General features: G+C 41.1%; 2 protein-coding genes across 5 annotated transcripts in view; both read right to left on the reverse strand.

Annotated features, from left to right (window-relative positions):
- Sdr9c7 (short chain dehydrogenase/reductase family 9C member 7) lies at positions 1 to 12,491 on the reverse strand. Its single transcript, XM_003476173.5, has 4 exons — positions 10,698 to 12,491; positions 7,420 to 7,678; positions 6,595 to 6,758; positions 1 to 1,384 (listed from the first exon to the last, which is right to left on the reverse strand). Exons 1-4 carry the CDS (start codon positions 10,996 to 10,998, stop codon positions 1,167 to 1,169), a joined length of 942 nt encoding a protein of 313 aa, XP_003476221.1. The 5' UTR covers positions 10,999 to 12,491; the 3' UTR covers positions 1 to 1,166.
- Positions 7,515 to 22,052, reverse strand: part of LOC100729567 (retinol dehydrogenase 16-like) — a 21,718-nt gene continuing 7,180 nt past the window's right edge. The window contains exons 6-7 of one of the 4 annotated variants that reach the window (XR_010049319.1): positions 12,511 to 12,575; positions 7,605 to 7,678 (exon numbers count right to left, since the gene is read on the reverse strand). The gene's annotated coding sequence lies outside the window, so the exon portion shown is untranslated. Of the gene's footprint in view, positions 7,679 to 12,510; positions 12,576 to 12,658; positions 21,885 to 22,052 lie in introns of those variants that run through there. The other 3 variants (XM_063254980.1, XM_003476172.5, XM_013159487.2) reach the window with 3 other exon arrangements.

Raw genomic sequence — 22,052 nt, forward strand, 5'->3', positions numbered from 1 at the left:
TTTCAGTTTTTAAAATATCATGTTTAATTTTATTACAAGATTATTCATCAAGATCAAAAGTCTTTTCAAAAGTTTAAGCTGATTTCCTTTTTTTTTAAATTTAGTTCCATGACTTATTTGACAATGTAACTAATTTCAAAGCTTGATTCTCTCTTATTAAAAAAAAACCCAAAAACCGAAAAACCTGATCTGAGAATCCGAATACATAGGTTCTTTGTCTTGGCCACTAAGCTGGAGGCAAGCTTTTTGGGGATCTGGTGGAAGTTACTTCTCCTATAACCCTATCAGTGGCCCCCAAGTATGCACCAGAATCATCAGGTCCTTATTACAAATACCTATTTTTGAGTTCTATCCAAGGTCTAATGGATCACATTTTCTAACAGTGGAGCCCAAGAACATATATTTTTATTTAAGTGAAGAACATGATATATTTGAACACTACTGCATGATGGCCTCCTCAGCATGCCTCTCACTTTGTTTGTTGGTTTCTGTTCCTTCTGCCACTGCCCTATCTGTGCTGAAAGATACTGGGTTATGACCCAAAAATCCCTCAAAATAAACCATAAAAAATCAAGACAATAGTTTCATCATCTTCTTATCTCCACTACCTTTATAGTGCTTGGTAGGTAACAGGCACTCAATAAATATTTGGAGAATTAAGTAATAATGATTAAATAAATGAATGTCATTTCATGTTGATTCAAACTACATATAGATAGAGAAATGTAGAAATAAAAACTATTTTAAACTATAGTTGAATATGCTCTTGAGCTCCTGGCTGCTATACTTCACTAGCAGATTGTATGGATGAGGCTAGTGAGTATCCAGGGACCCAAGGGAGGAGACTGAGATTCTTATCCCGAGTATTTCCCGGAGGTAGTAACAGGTTGAGACTCAGATATCCTCCTCCTTGACTCTTCCAGGCCCATAAAAATTTGTATTCTGCCTGTCCTTGCGGCAGTGTCATAGGTCTTCAAATCTGCAAAGACCACTTCAGGTCTGTAGGACTCCCAGCAGGGGAGAGGAGGCATTGATTACCAATGTGTCAGTTGAGCTCAGTGTCCTTTGTAGCCAGTACTTCCATGAAAGGATGTCTGATACCACCACAATCCTTTCTCCCTTCCCATCCTGTGAATTCCACCATCCGCCCCTGGAACTTCCCCAGCTCAGACACTGTCTGCTGGCTTTGGAAGGTATCGACTCAGGATGAAATCTGTCACAGGGGTGGGCAACATTGCCAAGGGAAGGTAGAGGAGTTTGGCATCCAGGCCAGGGTTGTAGCGGATACGAGGACTCCGGGAAACAATGGCGTGCTCCATACTATTGATGACATCAGTAATTCTGGGCTCTCCCAGCTGCATCATGTTATTCAACTTGTAAGTATCTGTTGGGAAGGAGCAATGAAACATTCTGTTATTCCTTATTTTAAAAAATGGTTTCTTCCAAATTCCATTCAAGTTAATATTTCATAACACCATCCAAGCGTCCCTCACATAAACTCCCACTTGAGGCCATCATAAATCATCGTATCTCTCCTCCCAAATTCTACAGCTATGCACAGAATTCCTATCATTGCATTTGACTAACAATGAGAAGTGATATGCCCAGTTCTCCTGACCATGTCACTTACTTGTTATATGACTTTGAGTTCAAACCTTTATTATCTGTAATATAGGGGTAATGATATCTACCCTGGAGACCAAAAAAACATTAAAACTAGAGTAGAAGGCCAAGTATGATGGCACACAACTGTAGTCTGAGCACTTGGGAAGCTGAGGCAAGAAAACTCCTGTGAGTTTGAAGATGGCTTGAGCTACCCAGTGAGTTCAAGGGAAGCCTGAACTACATAGAGAAAACCTCTCAAAAAAAGAGTAGATGATGAAAGAAAACAAGACAAAACAGTATATCTGTATGCATAGAAAAATGGGAAGGAAGTAAAACTATTTTCTGGCTGGTGGGATTCCTAGATGTTAGAGGCCTTTTATTTTGTTTGAGTTTCGTTGTTGTTGTTCTCTTCCTCTTCCTTCCTCTTCTTCTTCTACTTCTTCTTTTTCTTTTCTTTGTTCTTCTTTTCTTCTTCTTGTTCTTCTTATTCTTATTCCTTCTCCTTCTCCTTCTCCTTCTCCTCCTCTTTCTCCTCCTCCCCCCTTTTTCTGTTTCTCACATTTTTCTCCAAAAGCATTCAGGAAAAACAAAATTTATTTTGGAAAAAAGTTATCCTGCACTCAACTTAGTCTAAGTCCATTGTGGATGCAGACGACTGATGTACTGACGCCTCTTGAAGGGTTCTAACACAGGGAGTTCTTCTGTCCTTGAGGTGTCCACAGGTATGAGGAGAGGAAATGATACCAAACCAGGACCCTCCCTGAGACACTGGGAAGAGAGCTCAGAGTTTAATGAGAGCTCCAAGCTCTCTAAAAACAAAAAAGAAAAACAAAGAAACTGGAGTCTGAGAGTCAGACTTCCCTTTATGGGATCCGTCTATGAGATTAAAATTGGAGAACAAAAGCTGCCATAACTTTGGGATGATCCAGATAGGCAGGATCGAGATTCTTCTGAGTGACTGGTAAAGACAGGCCAGGGTCACTCAAGTGCCCTTTACCCCAGACAGGAGAGCTAACTTAACTCCTTTGCAGTTTCCTGGAGAGGGCACTGCTGCAGTGAAAAGCCAACCTAAATTTTGATGTCCCCTGTCCCTGAAAGCTACCCATGCTCCTCCTTCTGTAGGAACCATCTGCCATCATTCCTTTTTGGTGAACTCCAATTTATCCTTCAAAACTCATTAAGGCATTCATTATCATCTCTATGAAGCTTTGTGACTGCAAAATTAAGTGTCTCTACTGTTTACTGTTGCTTTGTTTTGGACACTTACCCCTTATTGCACAATTCTTGCATGATACTGTATTTGCTTTCAGATCTACCCTTTCTCTTGCCCCTGTATCCTACTAGCTAACTCTTGGAAAATTTAGTGTAACTACTTAGTGAAACCTTGACCTAAAAGTAGTTGCCATTATCTGAAAATGTTTCTCTGAAATCATGGTGTACACTATAAAAGAACCAGCCTTTGTAAAATCCTTACTGTTCTTCAGCATAACAATACATTGTTTTTGACAAGTGATTTCCAGAGGAAACTGGCTATTGTACAGTTTTGTTCATAGACTGCATTAGAGACTTTACAATCTCTGCTGCCTGCATTCAGTACTTACTTAGGCAATGGCTTTGTGAAATTTTTAGACACTGATTGAATCTGCATTTCATTTTATCTTCATAAAAATTTGGACCTCTCTTTGCTAAGGAAGTTTTAGGGGAGTGGTGGCAAACCTATGCCATGTGTGCCATAGTGAGCTATTTGTATCATTGAACTCTCTAAAATGTTCGCCATCACTGTTTTAGAGGTCACAGAGGATTCAGAATCCCCCACCACCGCTGCACTTCACTGCCATCTTTTTCCCAGCAGTCTCAGATTTCCCTTTGGGGATACATTCTTCTCCTATTCAGAATGTTCAGTGTGGGCAGAGCACATGATCCAGCCTCAGCCAATCAGACCTTCACATTCCCATGGGCATAGAGATTGGTTCAGGGTTGGACAGTTTTTTAAATTTCTTCTGATCCAGCAAACACAGGCCCTCCAGGTCAGAATAAATTCTAGGATTTTCAGAGGAGACTGTCTCCTTTTCAGTAGATTTCACTCTGGTGAGAAGTGAAGAGAGGCACTATGGGAGAGATAAGGCCACCACAGGGAGTTTGTGAGACTAGGGTCAATACTACACAAGCAAAGTCAGAAACAGGGTGACACCAGCTCCTAATAGTGTATTTTGGTGGGTTGGATCAGGCTGAGCTTAAAGTTAATTTTGCTCAACATTTTAGTCACATGAGTCAAATTCATTCTCTGCTTAAATAATTTGTGTTAGATTCTCTGTTACTAGTAACTAAAAAAATTCTATCTGATATAAACCTGTGGGATGTTTTTTCTCTCACAGAATTCCAATATGTTCAGAACCAAAAGATTACTTTCTCCTGAATCTCCTGAACAATCCTCTGAATATCTTTTCCGTGAGTCTTCCCTAAATCATTGAGTGACTACACGTCCATCCAACAGGTTCCTCAACAGAAACCTAGCACCCATCCTCAACAGTTTCCTCTCCCTCACCACTATGGTAGCCTGTTCAACACTGTGGCATCCAGCTTCTTTCCAACTCCTCTACCTCCTGTCTAGTCAAGCCACCATCACATCTACCCTGGAAGCCTGCACAACCAAAATGAACTTTCCCAATCACGGATCAACTCACATCCTTGATTCTCAGAATGCTCTGATGCTTGGATTGTGCCCCACCCACTCACTGCTTCCCTACTGGTTTCTTTAAAAGTTTCCTGAAAAGTCTTGGCTCAGAGCCCTGCTGCAAAAATCTCCCTGGTCAACCTCCTTTTCCACTTTCCAGTAATGTCTAACTCTTACTCTTCCTCAAAGTAAACCCACATAAGGCTCCCCTATGCCATAATCTGAATCAGGCCCCAAATTCCCATTTGCTGTTCTTCTTTCATAACTTTGTTTCTCTTCTCTTAACCACATTAATCACTATATATGTTTTTGCTAACATTTGTCTTCCCTATGGAGTCTTGAACTACAGGCAACACTTCTGTTCACACCAACTCCTCACCCCACACGAAGCCTGTGTGGTAAAAGCTATATTATATGGAAAAAAATAGATTTTTGTGTCCTGGCTTATAATTCTGTCAATATATGATGTTAAGACAATATGTCACTAAAACTCCTGTCAGAAAGTTTCAGCCCTACCACATTTGACCAAGTAATTGTATTTAGTATGTTGCTGTAGTTTGGATCTGTAACATCCCCACAAAGGTCATGTGTCCAAGTTTGTTCCATAACCTGGCATGCCTGAAAGGTAGTGAAACTTTAGGAGGTAGGGCTTGAGGAGAGATCTTTAGCCCAGGTCGGGGTGTGCCCTTGCAGGGGGCTGCAGGACCCAGCTCCTTTCCTCTTTGTCTCTTTTGCTTCTGAGCCACAAGGTAAGCAGTTCTGCTCTGCCACACAATCCTACCATGATGTGCCGCCATCACCAAAGCAACCAATTGTGGACTGAAACCTCTAAACCTGTGAGCCAAAAACAACTTTTCTCTTTATAAATTGATTATCTTGCAGCATTTATTATAGCAATATAAAGCTGATTAACACATCCATTTAGCAATTCTGGGTATATTTTTAAAATTCATCACTTTATATTTTTAATATAAGAATTTATAGTTTGTAGGTATTGTATCAGCATAATGGATAATAGGAGGCTGTACTCAGTCTAAGAAATGATAATAACAACAATCAAAAACTTAAATAGTTCTTACTAGGGACCAAATGCTACTCTATACCTAGTGAGTTTACATTCATTTAACTCACTGAAGATGAGAAAATGAAGAACTTGCACAAGGCCAGCATGCAAGCTGAAATCTGCACCTGCTGGTTCTAAGAGCCTCACCAACACAGAAAATTGCCTCTCTGGAATGCTCACAGAAGCCACATAAAAGAGGAAAAGAAAAATTTGGGTTAACGACACATGGGAGCATCCAGCTGAGGCCCAGAGGGCACAGGAGCAGAACCAATGGCAGCTGCTTCACTTTGGACCAAGGAAACATCCTAATCAGTACAATGCAGTCCCTTCTTTCAACTTCTTTCAAAACCAGCCCCTGTCAACAAGGGCCAGTTGTGTCAGGGCCAGTTTCTGTTGACAGAAGTTACTCACACAGAGGTGTACACAGAAGTTATTCTAGGCTAAAGGGCTTCCTTCCTTCTGGCACTGGGAGCTATGAAATACAGAGACCTACAATTCTTGTGTCTCCTCTGCTTTTAAAACCAACTTAGCTTTGAGATTAGATGCTCTGAGTGAACATGGGGCTCCCTGATTACACAGGGCTTTCCATCTCCTGCCAGGAAATGCTCCAGTGTCTGACACAATCCCTCTCTCACTGCCTTTTCAGGTCAGGTTGCCTCAGGTTCCTCTGTGAGCAGGCTCCATCCATCCCCAAACTGGGAAGTTTTGGCAAGATAGTCAACATCTAAGATGTCCCTGCTTTACCCTCCAAAGCTCCTAAGGTTCACAGGGACACTTAGCTTAGAGAAAGGAAAGGAGACACCATGGAACCCATTCTTGTAAAGATCCAGGTACTTATTTTCCTTTTTGTTTAACAATTACTCAATGCAAAATAATTCAAACATATTAATTCTCATAGCAACCCTGTTAGTCAGCATTGTTATTAGGTCCATTTTACAGGGGAAAAAACTAAGACTACTAAAACATCCAAAGTCTCTTAGCTGATACATGTAAAAGTCTGAACTTGGTTCACTTCTCTGTACTAATCTCAGCGCTTTTTCACATGACTCACCTGCATGCTGATATTTGGGAGAAGGTACAAGGAATAACAACATCTCTACACCGGACATGGTTTTGCCTCTGTTCTTAAACCCCAGCCCTGCACTATCTGTGCAGCCTTAGACCCTGAGTCCCATTGTCTACATGCCAAAAATCAGAGACCTCAAAATCTACTTGCCCCCACCCAGGACCTGGCTTGCTCCCTGGAACTTACAGATGCGGAAGTACTCCTCTCCATAGCTCTCTCGGGTCTCCTGAGGCAGTCGCTCCCACAGCTTTTCCATTCTTTTAGGAATGGTCTCCTTTCCCAGAATCGATGTCTTATAGTTCCCAGGCTCAATGATGCTTACCTTCACTCCAAAGTAGTACAGCTCACGCCTGGGAAAATAAGTGTTTTCCTTTGGTCTAGGCCTCAAGGTGACAGTCATTAAGGAGAGTCACTTCTGGAGGGAACTGTCTCTCCAGGAACTTGGAGACACACAACCCCACCCTTGGCAGCTGGCCCAAGTATTGCATTTATGCAAACAAATTCTTCCCAAGGATCTCAGCCCTTTCCCAAACTCATCCAGTAATCTCTGGACAATTTGCACTTAGGCAATGCAGCAGGAAGTCAGTGGAAATTTAGGCCAAGATCTTCCTTCTATACTCAGCCCCACACCCCACACCTATACAATAGAAGGAGAGCTGGCATCTATACAAAGCAGTATCCTTCTCTGAGGATCTCCCAGGGGCACTTTTGCCCCCTGGCCTCTGTGTCTGTTTGGGGAACTCTTTCATATTCCTACAGGCCCACACATAGTGTTTCTTTCATTCTGGGTAGCCCCACTGGCTGTCTCCTATTTGTATCCCACCTTTTCACATCCCTTCTTTTCTTGGTAGCTAGGGAAGGTTTACTGAGATCCAGCCTTCCTCTTGCTGCTCTTTTAGCTTCCTTGCTCCAGAATGGCCCTGCACACATGCTAGGAACCCAGCCCTCTTTTTCTAAGTTAAAATCCCCTGGATTCCCACCTAGAACAGTTTGATCCCAGGGCCCAGTCACCTGATGCTGTCAGAGAAGGCTTCAACTCCAAACTTGGAGACACAGTAGCCACCACCAATGACAGCCACACGACCACCAGAGCTGGACACGTTGACCACCCTTCCCCGGGCTTTCTTGACCATAGGCAGCATGTGGAGGGTCACATCAATCATCCCTACCAGGTTCACATTGATCACCTTTACAAAGTCCTCTTTGGTCAGCCATTCATTGGGACCACTGGGCAGGCCCAAACCAGCATTGTTCACCAGGGCCCAGAGGCCTAGGGATGAAATGGAGGGAGAGAGAAATACACAACAATCAGCAGTGTCTCTGAGAAAATACCAGGGACACTTACCCACTGGCCCCAGTCACCAAGGATAGCTGAGCTGGTATGCAAGACACAAGACAGTATGGCTTGAGTGAGGCAGCTATAACAGCATGATACACCTTTTGCTGACTAGTGTTCCCTTCTATCAGCACACTTTTTCTGATTCAGTTAATTGGAGTTCTGTACCAGCTATAATCCAGGATACATGTAGCTATGACCATCTAAGTTAGTTCTGGGATAAGAGACATGCTTTTCATAACAATGAATTAATGTTTAATTCCTCACCAATCGTGCTTCCTCTTTTCTACTCACTAAAGTACAAGAAGCCAACTCCATTTAAACTGTTACCAAAGTCAGTTCATTTATTCATTTATCCATTCACACATTCACTCACTCACGCATACTCTTTGCCAATTACAGGGCAAATGAGATATAAAATGAACAAGAAAGGTCTTATCCTTTAAGGATCTCATAGATAAGATAAAATATTATTTACAAATAAATATATAAGACATTTAAATAAAATGCTTATGGGAAAATGTTAAAAGTCTTTCCTATTTGGTTGGATTGGTAGAAATGGGGATAAATCATACTAAGTATAATTTTCAGGGGCTCAAGAGCCTCAAATTCTAGGCCTGGTTCTACCTCCAGCTTTTGGCAAGCCCCTTCTTGCATTGGACCTCAAGTTCTGCATCAGACTGAACTACAGTAGTTGTCTCCAGCCTGTCCCTCAAGCCTGCTAGGGAAGGGACTTTCATTTGTTTTACATATTGAAAGTACAGTTTCACTGGAGGATGACCCTCAGTAGGCTGTTCTAGCTCTTTCGTGTACGGATTCCATGAATCCCACCTTTTGGCTCCTTTCCTTCCCTATTCCCATCTCACGCCCCATCTTGGCCAACAGAACTTCAAGATACCTTGCCTGGTACAGTCACCTCTCTCCTGTGGGCAGGTCTGGAAGCAAACTACAATTCTAGTCCACTTATCCCATGGCATCCTTGCCAGGCCATGCCCCATGTTTGCCTGCCTTCCTCCAATTAAAGAGACTTCAAAAAACCAACAGGCTGGCAGGACTTAGAACCTCCCCAGTTAAGAGGACTCTCTTGTCTTACAGAGGAGAAACTGAGGTTCCCGAGATCCAAAGATCATAAAACTCCAGTAGTCTCTGCCTGTGGGGATGGGGCATACCATCACTACCTCTAGTCATCCTGATAAAGGGCTCCAGCAGAGGATACACTACCTGTTGGGAAAGGAAGACAATGGTTCTAGTCTTTTTTCCCCCCTGCAAAGAATATCCAGGGAACAGTGATAACAAGCCTAACAGCTTTTGGGCCATGCCAACCTCATATCCAGAGATTCTCAGGGGCAACAAGAAAGCATGCAGTAACTGTCTACCCTCTCTCTACCTACAGTTTCTAGTGCTTCTTAGATCAAGGATGTTGCACAGTGGCATAGGGAGAATAGAAATGGTCCCTAAGAAATGTCACCATCTTAATTCTTAGAACCTGTCAATGTGCTGGACCACAGGAAAAAGGAAATTATGGTTTCAGGTGAAATTAACATTGATCCTCAGTAGATCTTAAAATACTGGAGATTACCCAGTATTCATGTGCACAATATAATTACAAGGCTTTTTCTAAGAAGAAGGCAGAAACTAGAGAACCAAAGAAATGGAGAGAGTATGAAGAAGACATAGCTCAACTTTACTGGTCTTGAACATGGAGAAAATGGACCATGCACCAAAAAATGCATAAGCTATATGCAGTCCCCATAAAGTAGAGAAGACAAGGAAATAGACTCTTTCCTGGGGACCCCAGAAAGAAAATAGCTCTGTGGAGACTGTCATATTAGCAAGAAAATAGCTCTGTGGAGACTGTCATATTAGCCTACTGAGACCCATTTTGGACTTCTCCCCCAAAAACTACAAGATAATAAAGGTGTGTTCTTTAAGCTGCTGTATTTACAGCAGCAAGAGCAAACTAATACAGTATATTAGATGAGTCATAAACTCTGTTGGATTAAGGTTGAATATAGGAAAGTAGTTGAAACAGCCTGGTAGAGAGAAAAGTTCAGCCTTGCTAAATTACTCATTAATTTATTCAATAAATACTTGTTAAGCCCTCTCCTAGATACCAGACACTATTGTAAGTAATAAGAACATAAAATAAGTGGAAGAGATAAAAACAAAAATGAAACCAATCTGTCAGGAAATTGTTCCAGCAGAGGGAATAGATAATAAATAAGTAAAATGCACTGTGTTCTAGATCAGGATACATGCTAAAGAGAAAAGTAAAACAAAGAGCTTGTGTCTGGTTCCTCTTGGGCCCCAGAGCTCATTATCCCCACCTAGGAAGAGGCCCAGCCTCATTTTTCTGGGGGAATGAGGAATTCCCCAGGCTACTGATGCTTCTACAAGCATGTAATTCTGTCCCTCTCGATCCTGTACCTACAACCTGCACGTTGCAATTTCTCTGGGCAAGTTCTTGCACACTGTTGGTTCACATCCTTCTTTCCCAGTGGGAACAGCCACTCTCAAGTAGTTCCCAGCTTCTAAGAGATCTGCCACTCCACTGTGTGACACAGTCTAGAACTGCAAATGCCCCATTCATGGAAACCAACGTCTTGTTCCCGATGCTGCCCTAGCTTTTCTGATAGGATGGATGATAGGACCACTGAAATCTCTGAGAAGGCACCTCCATCCTTCAAGATTTGAACATACAGAACATATCTTCCCTTCTTTATTTCTTATTGAGACTTGCGTGTTTAAGTTTCTGGGAAAGAAACTTCTTAGGAAACCAAAAATGAACAGGCCAAGGCCAGACCACACAGTGGCTTGCAATCCAGCTAAGCCAGCGCCTTCCAGTCCTGCTCCTTTCATCACCCCCCCACCCACCGTGTATCTGAACAGCAGGGACTATTAGATGCTGACACTAAGAAAACTGGAGAAGGTCAAAGAATGCAGTTTGCCCTACCTTGATCACCTACTTGGTCCCTTACCCACTGGGCCACAGCCTTGACATTCTCCGTCTTGGTGATGTCCAGTCGGATGGTCTGCAGCTGGTAGGAGGTATCCTGCTGAAGTTTCTGAGCCCCCTCCTCAGTAAGACAAGCAGCCAGCACCCGCATCCCCCGTTCAACCAGCTGTCGGGCCAGCATGTTCCCAAAGCCAGAGTCACACCCTGTGATGAAGACATACTTCTCCGAAAGGTTGGGAACTAGATTACAGTTCTTAAACCAGCGATACATAAAACCTAAGTCCATGATCGCTGCCATTGGGCAGTGGAGTCCAAGAAGAACAAGGCTCAGAAACAGCAGAAGATGGTCCTCAAAGCCAGGCTGACAGTCCACTAGAACACACAGGGAAGGAAAGCTTCCACCTCTTGCTACAGATTCATGATCCTTGAGTGAGCCACCCTGTAATTTTTATAGGTGGATACATTATACCAATTAACCTAGTTACAAGAAATTCAAGTCCAACTGGAAGATGTGTCACCTCTTCGTGCCCTATGGCTCTCTCTCTCTCTCTCTTTCTCTCTGTCTTGATGGGTATTAGGTCAAAAATGGGAAATACCCAGTGGCAGTGTGGGTGTCAAGAGTCAGATAACCCAGGTAGTATAGACTGTACAAGTCTGGTCAACAGATCACACCTTCCTTCCTTCTTTAGAGGAATGGCACAGACACGAGGTCACAAAATTCTCTAGAGGGAAGAAACAAAGACTGCATCTATATGCTCCACTATTTACAAACTCTGGACAGCCCCAGAATCAGATAAAGCAAGTATCATCTAAGAAGATCCCAGTAGGGCTTGGCCATCCTGTACCAACAGTAGTGGAAGCTTGTGGAAGGGGAGATTCCCCTCTGAAGGGAAAATCCAAAGCCTATAGTGATGAAAAGCGGAGCAGTAGATGGCGAGCCTAATGTACTTCACAACTTTCCCAAGGCACTGCACACAAACCATGTCCCACAAGGGCTGAGCAGACCAAGCAACAGTGTGTCCCAGTTCATGAGGGCATAGGTGCAATGCCTGAAAGTTCCATGAAGTTTTGTTTTGTCTTGTTTTGTTTTGCTTTGCTTTATTTTGTTTTAGACATAGTCTCACTATGTAGTACATTGTATCAAACTCATTGTAATACTCATGCCTTAGAATCCCAAGTGCCAAGATTACAGGCATACACCACCATGCCTGGCTTCTCAAAATTTCATGGAACAGTGAAGGTGAGCTTGGGTGAGACTCCCTTATATGGCAACACTGGACAGAAGGGAAATCCTCATAGGTGCCTGTTGCTGACCTCACACTACCATAATGCATCTCTGAGATTATTGTATAAGACACCCAATAATAACAAGGCCATCTTAGCCTACACCGTGGAAAGGCAGCTTAGCCAGGCACCAGTCCTGTGCTGCTGAGCAACTGAATGTCCCCACATGACTCAGGGAAAGGTCTGGGTCAGACCACGGAGTCAGGGTATCCTAGTTCAACCCCTTCGTGATCACTCATCCCAGCCTCAGTGTGATACCACTCATTGCTCCATCTTTCAGTAGGGTGGGCTTTGACCAAAGGGGAAACACAGAAGAGATAGAAAGCACAGGAAGTGATAAAGCACTGTGTATACCACCTTGTAACCCTACAAACTGGAAACCTGACTCAGTCTAGAAGGGAAACCAGAAATCAAAGAATATTCATTTACTTAGGGGCCAAATATTTAGCACTTGTACACTTCAGTTAGGAATCACCAATACTGTGCTTTTCACACAAGCTGAACAGTAAAGAAAGGAATGAAGTACCTTGCTGTTGCATACTGTGCACTCTGATGAGCCCCAGAACCCAGGCCTGCACTCAGGAAAGAGTTCTGCAAGGAAGAAGAGGAAAATGAAGGAGGCTGTCTTGGTTTCCTTTCCCACATTGCTGAGACAAAATACCCAACACCTAAAATGAAAGCAGGAAAGGTTTATTAAACTCACATTTGTGGAGCTTTCAGTACATAATCGGTTGAGGAACAATAGTTATTTGCAGTGACAGATACCAAAGACAGCAAAGGCAAAAGGGAGGAGCTTGAGAGAAGATTGTTTCTGTCCCTTATATTGTGTGTAGGCCACATATACTTAGGTGTACCACTCACACATATAAGATAATCATTGGACCATAAATCAACCACAAATACTAGAAGCTTGCCCACATGCCTGCATGATATTTCGGGGGACATCTAAACACAAACTATAACATTTCTCCCCTGGCCCCACAAAAACTCATGTACATCCCTTATGCAAAAGATATTTAGTCCATCTCCAACAGTTGCCAAAGTCCTAACAGTTTCAACCTTACTGAAAAGTCCAAGTCCCAAATCTCTTCTGAGATGTAAGGAAAACTCTTAGCTGTGACCCCTATACAAATGAAAAGTTACACACTTCCAGCATTAAATAGCACAAAATAAAGATTACCATTCATAAGGGTACAAATATGATGACACAAAGGATTGGGACAAAAGCAAGTAAAAAATCCAACAGAGCAAACATTAGGTCCTGCAGTTCCATGTCCAGCAGATCCAGCAATCAGGTTGTGAGCCCCAATAGGCTTGAGTGACTTCACTTCCACAGCACTTCTGGTGGCTATAGCTCCTACTGTGTCTCTCAGGCTGGGTTTACCCCTTCCTTGCAGTTTTTCTTAAATGATTCATGCTCCTAGATTTTCTAAACTTCTTGGTTCTCCATGGCATCTTTCACTTAACACATTGTCCTCTCAGGGGCACAATGTCTAGCCTTCCACCCCTTCTGAAATCAGGGTGGAAGCCTTTTAAACCTCAAATCTCTTGCACTCTGTATATACCTAAAACCAGTATCAAGCAGATGGTACTATGATCTGTTTCAACCTGGAGCAATAGCCAGGCTTTCTTCTCTCTTGGCTCTAGGGTCAAGTGCCTGAATTGCTGAGGACACTGAACCTGATTCTAAAGAATAAATTCTCTACATTGCTGTCATTCTGGTAAGGTCCAAAGATCTGTGGTGGAAGTTAGGAAGTCTGTGCCAATTCGATGAAGGATTGGTGCCAGCAGACTAAGGGTTCTGCACTAGAGCCAAGAAGCAATGTTCAAAATAAGGGCCGGAGCTCTCCCAAAAAAAGTACCACATCCACCGATAGTGATAATGAGGTCTCCAGCTCCTCCAACATTACGAATAGCTGAGTTCATATCAGGAGGCCAGTGTGACAAACTCTTCCAGAAGCAACAGCAACAGAGGAACGAAGAACACTACTTCTTGCACTCTGGTTCTCCTTTTTGTATTGTTGGTAATAATCCTCAGGTGGGCCATCCACACCTAACAAACACCACACTGATTCAGTTTAGCTGGTTGTTACAAATTGACCACTGGTTGTCAATCCATCACAGAGGCCTCCCTAGAGATCTGGAATGAGGACTCAGATTTTGCTACACGACACTCGTGCTTAAGGTCAATGTCATTCAGTCATAACCAAGATAACGATCTTGAGTCATTTAGGGTCCTGGATTCAGTCTAGGTGGACCCCACTCTCATAGAGTACAGCATGGTGAAAGGGACTTGTCCTCTCACAATACTATTGCCTTTTGGAAAGAATTTCTATGGTATTCCACCGTGTGAACACCTGCTCCACGAGACTACAAAGTGAGTCAGTGATTTTAATTTTCCTTCAGTGTGTTCAGTGTGTGAGTGTGCTTCCTGGGGAGGGTGTTGTCTGTGAGTGGGCATGTAAAGATGACTCTAAAATCCAGGAGGCTTTGCCTAGCGTTTCGCCCTCTGGTGGTGAGGAAGTGGGGCTGCAGCATGAGTGAGCTGGGAGCAGCTGCCCTGGGTGGACCACACTCTCACCTCAGCCCTGCTGCCCACTATTGCTGCTACCCCTGACCTTCTGAGCCCCATCAGTAGGGCACGAGACAGGCCCCTATGTGCACACGACCTGCAAAGAGGGGTCAGGTTATATCTTCTGTTCACAGGCAAAAGATCTGCCCTGGGAAGGCCCAAAGGTCAGGGTGGAAGAAAGTCTGCCGCAGTGGGAAGAAGGATCTGTTCCAGGAGCTGAGTGGTCTGCACTAGAGCCCGGAAGCCAGGCTCAAAGCACTTACAGACTGAGACACGCGCCTCCCCTCCCCATTCTAATCAAGTTAGACTCTTCAGACTGAACTGAATGAAGCTTGCCTACTTAATACACTCAAGTGTGGGGAGTCTGGAGTGTGGAGAGGCGGCAGTGAAAGTTTTTCATCTGGTGTGGGATAATTCCCAACCCAAACCAGAACAAAGCAAACCAACCCAAATGGCAGACTTTTTGCACCAAAGAGATAAGAAGGCGTATTTAATCTTTATGCCAGCAGACTGTTACTGAGCTCTTGCGATAATTCCTCAAATGAAACAGTGCTGAATTTAGGAAGAGTTTAGTTTATACAGAATTTAGAAAAGAGAGGTACACAGCAAGTGACAAAACATACATAATCAGATACAAAACTTGAGTCATATATTGACAGGTAAGCTAGTCTTGAAACAAAGAAATTGTTTATCATAACATAGAAATACTCAGGAAACGAGGGTAGGGGACCGTTACACAGTGAGCATAGTTAAGGGCATTACCATTATATAGGAAGATTCTGGGGAGGGGCCCTTGAATTAGCCCAGAGTGCCTGAAGGTATAGACAATTACCCTGACTCAGTGCTCATCAGACATGTGCAGCTGGCTGTAGACACTGTCAGGGTCAATTGAAATCAGGACAAACAGCAGAACACAAACTTAGTCAAAGACTTCTAATTGATCATAAAATATCTATAAGCAGTCTGTCTTATAAATATGTTCTTACGTTATAATTCTGTCCACAACATACTTTCACCCTATAATACAATTTTCTCTCCAGCCACTCTCCTTTTTTTTGGTTAGCAGTGAGAGTGTCCAGCCATGAATTGTCTGCAGTTCTGTAACTTGCTCTGCACATAAGCCATGACAGAATATTTCAACTTAACTTATTAGGTGAAATCAAATCCCCAAGACAGTATAGACAGACAGACAGACAGATAGATAGATAGATAGATAGATAGATAGATAGATATAGATATAGATATAGATATATAATAAATAGCTCATAAATAAATACATGTAGTACTCATTGTCCAAATAAACTTGAAAATAAGTGGATATAGATGAAGTTGAGTCCTATGAAACTAAACAAATTTATGTACAAAATGGACTAAAAACTTTTTCTTGGAAAAAACAAAACACAATTTTTCCCTTGCAACACACTTTCTGACCTGTTACATCACAGAGGCATAAAGTGAATATGCTGGTATGAATGTCATTCTCTGTGCTTGTGCTTATGTTTGTGATGAGAGTCAACAGCCACTCTATGCGTCGTCCATCACCACATCTTTTTCAAAGACACTATGAGAGAAAAGATTTCTTTTGCTGTACTAACTGTTACTGTGTTCTATTATGTTTAAAATATGTGTGATTCTTGCATCTGAGCAGAAGCTGTTGGCTTTACAAAATGTCAGGTATCTGTTTGCTAACCTATCATTCATAGCAAAGTCTCCTTTATAACCACTTACCACTATGCATGATTATCATGTTTAAAGCTGAATACTGAGTGTGCTAAAAGCAGTATTAAGCACAATATGTCACTCAGTGTAATGCTGCTTTTTAAAAAGTTTTTTCGAAACAATAAAGAAAATAACTGGGACCTCCTGGAAGAAACAAAAAAGATGGGAAGAGGAAGCAACAACAAAAAGTCCCCAGCTACCAACCCTGAGAACACTGACCCAGGACAGGTAAATACAAAGAGGAATGAGAACATCAAACAAGCAATACCAGACACGGCACCAGTGGACATAAAGAGATATCTTCAGGACCTCATAGATGAGTTCAAAAGTGAAATATTTAGCCAAATAAAGCAAGATATAAGAAGATTAATAAAAGAGATGCTAAGTACCCCCAAGAAGACACAGATGGAAAAAGGAAGGAACTCAAACATAGGAGAGAACCCATTTGATGAAGAATATAAAGGAAATATGGAATACGTGAAGCAGATTCAAAGAGATCACCAGGAAATTAAAAACTCTATCAAAAGATGGCAAATCTGTTTGAAAGAAACTAAGGATAGATTATCCAAACTGGAGGAGAGTTTTGCAATGTGGGATTATGAAAGGAAAAACTTTTTTAAAATAACAAGGAAACAAGCAGTAACAATACAAAGGTTGGAAGACGACAAGAGGATCTACTACTTGAAAATAAAGAATGTGAATTAAGAAGCAGGGGTACAAACAAAGGAATTACAAAAGCTATTCACAGAAATAATTAAGAAAAACTTCCCAAACATAGGAAAAGGAAATGATATTCTGATGTATGAGGCATACAGAACTCCAGCCACCTACAACCAAAACAGAGATACACCCAGGCATATAATAATCAAGATTCCAGAAATTCAATATAAGAACAGAATATTAAAAGCTGTTAGAGGCAATAAACAGATCACCTATAAAGGAAGGCCCATTAGAATAATGGCAGACTTCTTGACACAAACCATCAAGTCAAGAAGAGCCTGGAGTGAAATATTCCAAGGCCTAAAAGAAAACAACCTCCAACCCAGATTGATATACCCTGTAAACTGTCTCTAGAAATTAATGGAGAAACAAGATGCTTCCAAGACAAAGAGGAACTGGGGAAATTTGCAACACCAATCCAACTCTACAGAGAATACTGCAGGGCATTCTAGAGAGAGAAAAAAGTACTAGGGTTCCAGGAACAGTGGCAGAGAAGCCTCAATGAATGGAACAGAAAATGGAATGAAGAAGATAAGCAGACAACTGATGGCAAAAAAAATAGCATAACAGAAATGAGGCAGAGAAGGTTGGTTATTATAATCTCTAATATAGATGGCCTTGATACACTAAATTAAAAAAAAAGAACCACACGTGGAGTAGATCAGGAGGCAGGGTCAACTAAGATGCTATTTATAGGAAATATAATTAACATGAAAAAGAGTACATGGACTGAAAATCAAATATGAGAAAACAATGCTCTGTGTGACAGAGAACCAGAGAGTAACAGGGGCAACTAGACCAGTATTTGTGGATAGGTTGGAAAGACAGGCTTTAATAGGTAAAGGAGTACAATTAGATATCAAGTCCAGGAGAGAGAAAGTTGGGAACCACTTAGGTAAATAGCAGGGTTGCCCCCACAACTTAATACCAAGTGTCTTGGTGAGACCCAAAAATGCACAGTGTACCTGGGGACATGAAAGAGAAGGGATAGCCTTAACAAGGATGGCAGAAGACATTGTTAATAGTGTATCAGCATTTAAAACCCACATTACTTGCACCACTCTGCTTAGATAGATTTTATTCTTTTTTGATAGATTTTATTCTGGCCCAGTTTGTTTACTTGCATAAGATTTGATGGCATAGACAGCTATCCCAAAAACATCAGGATATAGGCCAGTAATCATCTTTAATTTCCTATTATCTTAATCTGGAGCCCTGTATGACTTATACTGTTTTATCATGACTGATCTTAGTTAAATCTGGTTTGTATGATTGCTGTTTGATATCAACAGGTTTTATTCAAAACTGATATGATTGATAGTATCAAGTCTGAGAGTATAGGCAACTACACTGAAGATGACAAGACTCTATAATACACATTCTGGTTTGATAACTGCCTGCTTTTGAAGTTTTATACTATATCCAAAGTTGTGTGTACTGATATATTCAATTATGCTATGTCTGATGATACAGCCAATTCTATTGAAGATAACAAGAGACAACACAGGAACTAGGGTAGAACTCCTTGTAAAATGGTCTTATTCTTTTTCATTTCATGTATTTATAGGAATGTGTTTTGTTTTGTCTTGCTTTATTTTGTTTCTCCCTCTAATATAGAAATGATAAAAACACACATGTTAACACTTATGCATGTGCAGAATCTATAAACAATGTATGAGAACTGATGTTATGACACATGATGAAATTAACAGATACTTTGAAGAAAAAGAGACACTAAAGTACCCAGTGCTGATCCTGGAGGGTCATAATGTAAAACCCAGCAATAGTATTATTCTTTGTTCAGAGTGATATTAGAGTGCTTGGGTTTGTTCAATCTCAACATAATTGAAGATATGGATAACTGCGTGTATGTTTAAGTGTATAGGATTAATAACCATATTTCTAAGTTTTTGTTGGATAGTTGAACAGAACTGGTTGCAGTCTGGCTGTTTTAATCCCCACTTTATATGCTCCACTTTAGTATCTTAAATAACTATTTGTAAGAGAACAATCTGTAATCATCAGCTAGTGATTTCTTACTGTTTATTTTTTTCTTTGAAAGTTGTATTATTTCTACCCATTTTCTGTTTTGTTTAGTCTTTCTTTAAATAAAATTTAAAAAATAAGACACTACAGTACATAGTGCTGATCCCAGAGTGTCACGATGTGAAATCCAGCAATACTATTATTCTTTGTTCAGAATGACTTTAGCCTGCTTTAGTTTGTTTAATCCCAACATAAATGAAGATATATATAACCGCATGTATGTTTAAGTATATAGGATTGACAACAATATTAGTAAGTTTTTATTGGATAGTTGAACAGAACTGTTTGCAGTCTCACTGTTTGAATTCCAACTTTATGTGTTCCACTTTTGTATCTTGAACAACTATTTGTAAAAGGACAGTATGTAAACATTCACTAGTAATTTCTTACTGTTTATCTCTGAATGTATGTATTATTTCTACCAATTTTCTGTTTTGTTTAGTCTTTCTTTAAATAAAATTTTTTAAAAAGTTTTTTCAAAAGTCAGTCTATGTACTAAATTGCTTCTAAGTAATTTTTGATTTTCTAAAGTGCTCTAAGGTGATCTGGAAGATGTATGTATCTTTTGCTGCATTGAACAGCAGTGAACAGCTACCATTGATTGCACAGTCCTAGTGTTAAGGGGCTCTGGGGGCTCTTTTCCCATTCCTCAAAACAGAGCAGAAATGATAGGTTTTTGTTGTGTGAAATAGTGTTGGTGGCAGAGAAACTTAAATATTTAGTGTTGGTTGAAAGGCCTAACAGATTATAAGACAAAAGAAAAAACCTGAAAAAGAAAAGCTTCCTTTAATGCTTCTTAAGTAGCATTTATGTGTCTAACACCAGTGTGCATTTTGAAACTTTCAGGGTGAGAGTTAATGGGAAGAAGAAAAGGAAATTGAAAGGGGTAAAGAAAAGCTTTAATTTGCAAAGAAAAAAAGTTTGAGTAAAGGAAATTAATTTAATTAAACATACTTTATATGATTGGGTATCTTTGGACTACATGAAATTAGTTGTTAAACTGTACTTGAGTTGTTCAGGTGAGAATGTTGATAGGCCGCATGGTGCATTGTGAATCACTTGCCAATTGTATTTTATGGTGTATATTTTATGCTTTAAAACACTGTACTGAACATACAAGGTATACTACCTTCTCCTTATTTGTATGTTTACCACATACCTTGATATTTGCAATGTTTTCTACTGAAAAAGTCACTTATATTTCTATAGCACATTGCATTTTATGCAATCCTTTTGCCTAAATAAACAGAAATTAAAATGAAAAAATTTCAGGAAGCCTCACACTAAATAGGAAGCTGTTACTCTGCTCTCTGTATTACTGGCAAGAGCCATTCAGAGTCTGGGCTCTCCTCAAGGGTTATTCTTGGCTGACCTTTCTTCAACGTCCCTAGGCCTGACCCAAGACTCCATATAAGCTTTTCAATGCATGGCTCTCAAAGCATCACTTAGAACCACATTAATATGTACTGTTCATTTTAACACACAATATTGGGCCAAACAATTGCTTTACAAGGCAAAGCAAGTTGAAAGCCAGCCCGGGAAACTTGGCAAGATCTTATCTCAGAAATAAAATACAAAAGACCAGGTATTTCTTCTGTGGTACAAATTTTGCCTAGCATGCAGGAGGCCCTGGGTTCAATCAGCAATAAAAAAAAATGTCCAACCTTAATGTTTCTAAGTATCAGTCAAATATGAAGTGAAGGCTCTGTAATAGGGGCCATAACTTCCTGGTCAATTTTCAGATACATGAGGTTCCCTAAGGTTTCATAACTTAAGGCTTTATAAAGGAAAAGAAGCTAACTTACCATAGAGGTACCTCACAACTGCAGTTTGCCTCAAAACTAGAGTTTGTATTTAGTCCAGGAATCTTTGTGGCTTTCTGCATATACATACTCAGTTCATCCCACACTTGAGAACATTGTCACAACACTGAAACAGCTCTCACGAAGTCAAGGATAATTTATCTTGATACCTTGCACATAGAGTTGCTCAACAAAGGCTGGGCAGGAAAGGAAAGATTCCTGTCAAGTGCACTTGACTGTGACAGTAGAACAGATCAAAATTACAATGACTTTAGAGGGAGAGTTGGTCGCTTAGGGCAACAGGGATGGTGGAACTTGTTGGAGCTGTTGAAGACAAATACATATGCAGGGCTGTGGCATGGCCCAGGAGTGGTTGAACTGAGAAGGAGGAAACACCTCAGGGGGCAAGATAGGCCACAGTTGAGGACACCTGGAGATTTTTCTCCTACGATAGTTTCCCTTAATTGGCATCATCTGTTACTTGGAGGGGTCCTTGAGTGCCTGCCAAGATCCTGCTCAGGTTCCTGTTTTCCATTCAACCCTTTCCTTGTTTTGAATAAATACAGGCCACCCAGAGCACTGTCAGTCTCCCTATTTGAGTTATGAACACTGCAGAGGATTCTGGTCCTCCTGGAACCCTAAAAATCACACTGCTTCTCTCATTCATTTGGGCCTTCACCATACACTGGTTTAAGAGATTGGGGATCTAGGCAAGATTCCAACAGGCATTAAGCAAACAAAGGAGTGTAGGACCTGCCTAGCCTCACTGTTTCCTTGCACATTAAACTGTCTACTTCTATGAATTGGATTACTAAGATGTTTTGGAAGGGAAATAACTGTTTTTCATTTTAAAGCACAAAAGCCTGAGAAAAGACAGAGATAATTCAACTTGTACTGTCTACTCATTCCACAAGTCATCCTTCTATTTCCTCAGATTTCATAAACATGCCTGTCTCTTAACACCACACCTCACTTATCTTCAGGCAATGTGTGAGATTATGGGGCATGGGTGGTCTCTTCAAGCACCAAAATCTTCCTCTTCTAAAACAAAAGAAATCAAACAAAAGACATGATTTAAAGATGAACAAATAAATTGGTTTGTATGTCCTCTGCAAGGATCCCTGTAAAAGAACCTTACTCCCAAGCAATATCTAAGGCCCAAAGGAATAGACTGGTACTTCTTACCCCCATCCCAACACTCCATAACCC

This window comes from Cavia porcellus, unplaced genomic scaffold (genome assembly GCF_034190915.1).
Source record: "Cavia porcellus strain 051 isolate PalLab524CR breed Dunkin Hartley unplaced genomic scaffold, mCavPor4.1 scaffold_8, whole genome shotgun sequence".
NCBI classification, from domain to species: Eukaryota; Metazoa; Chordata; class Mammalia; order Rodentia; family Caviidae; genus Cavia; species Cavia porcellus.

What these genes read in the sequence shown, in the direction of transcription:
- Sdr9c7 (XM_003476173.5), bottom strand. Translation starts at nt 10,998, where the DNA reads ATGGCAGCGATCATGGACTTAGGTTTTATGTATCGCTGGTTTAAGAAC. An exon ending in GGACCAAGTAGGTGATCAAG is followed by an intron (nt 7,679 to 10,697) that starts GTAGGGCAAACT and finishes TTTCATCCCTAG; the next exon opens with GCCTCTGGGCCCTGGTGAAC. An exon ending in GCCTTCTCTGACAGCATCAG is followed by an intron (nt 6,759 to 7,419) that starts GTGACTGGGCCC and finishes TTATTTTCCCAG; the next exon opens with GCGTGAGCTGTACTACTTTG.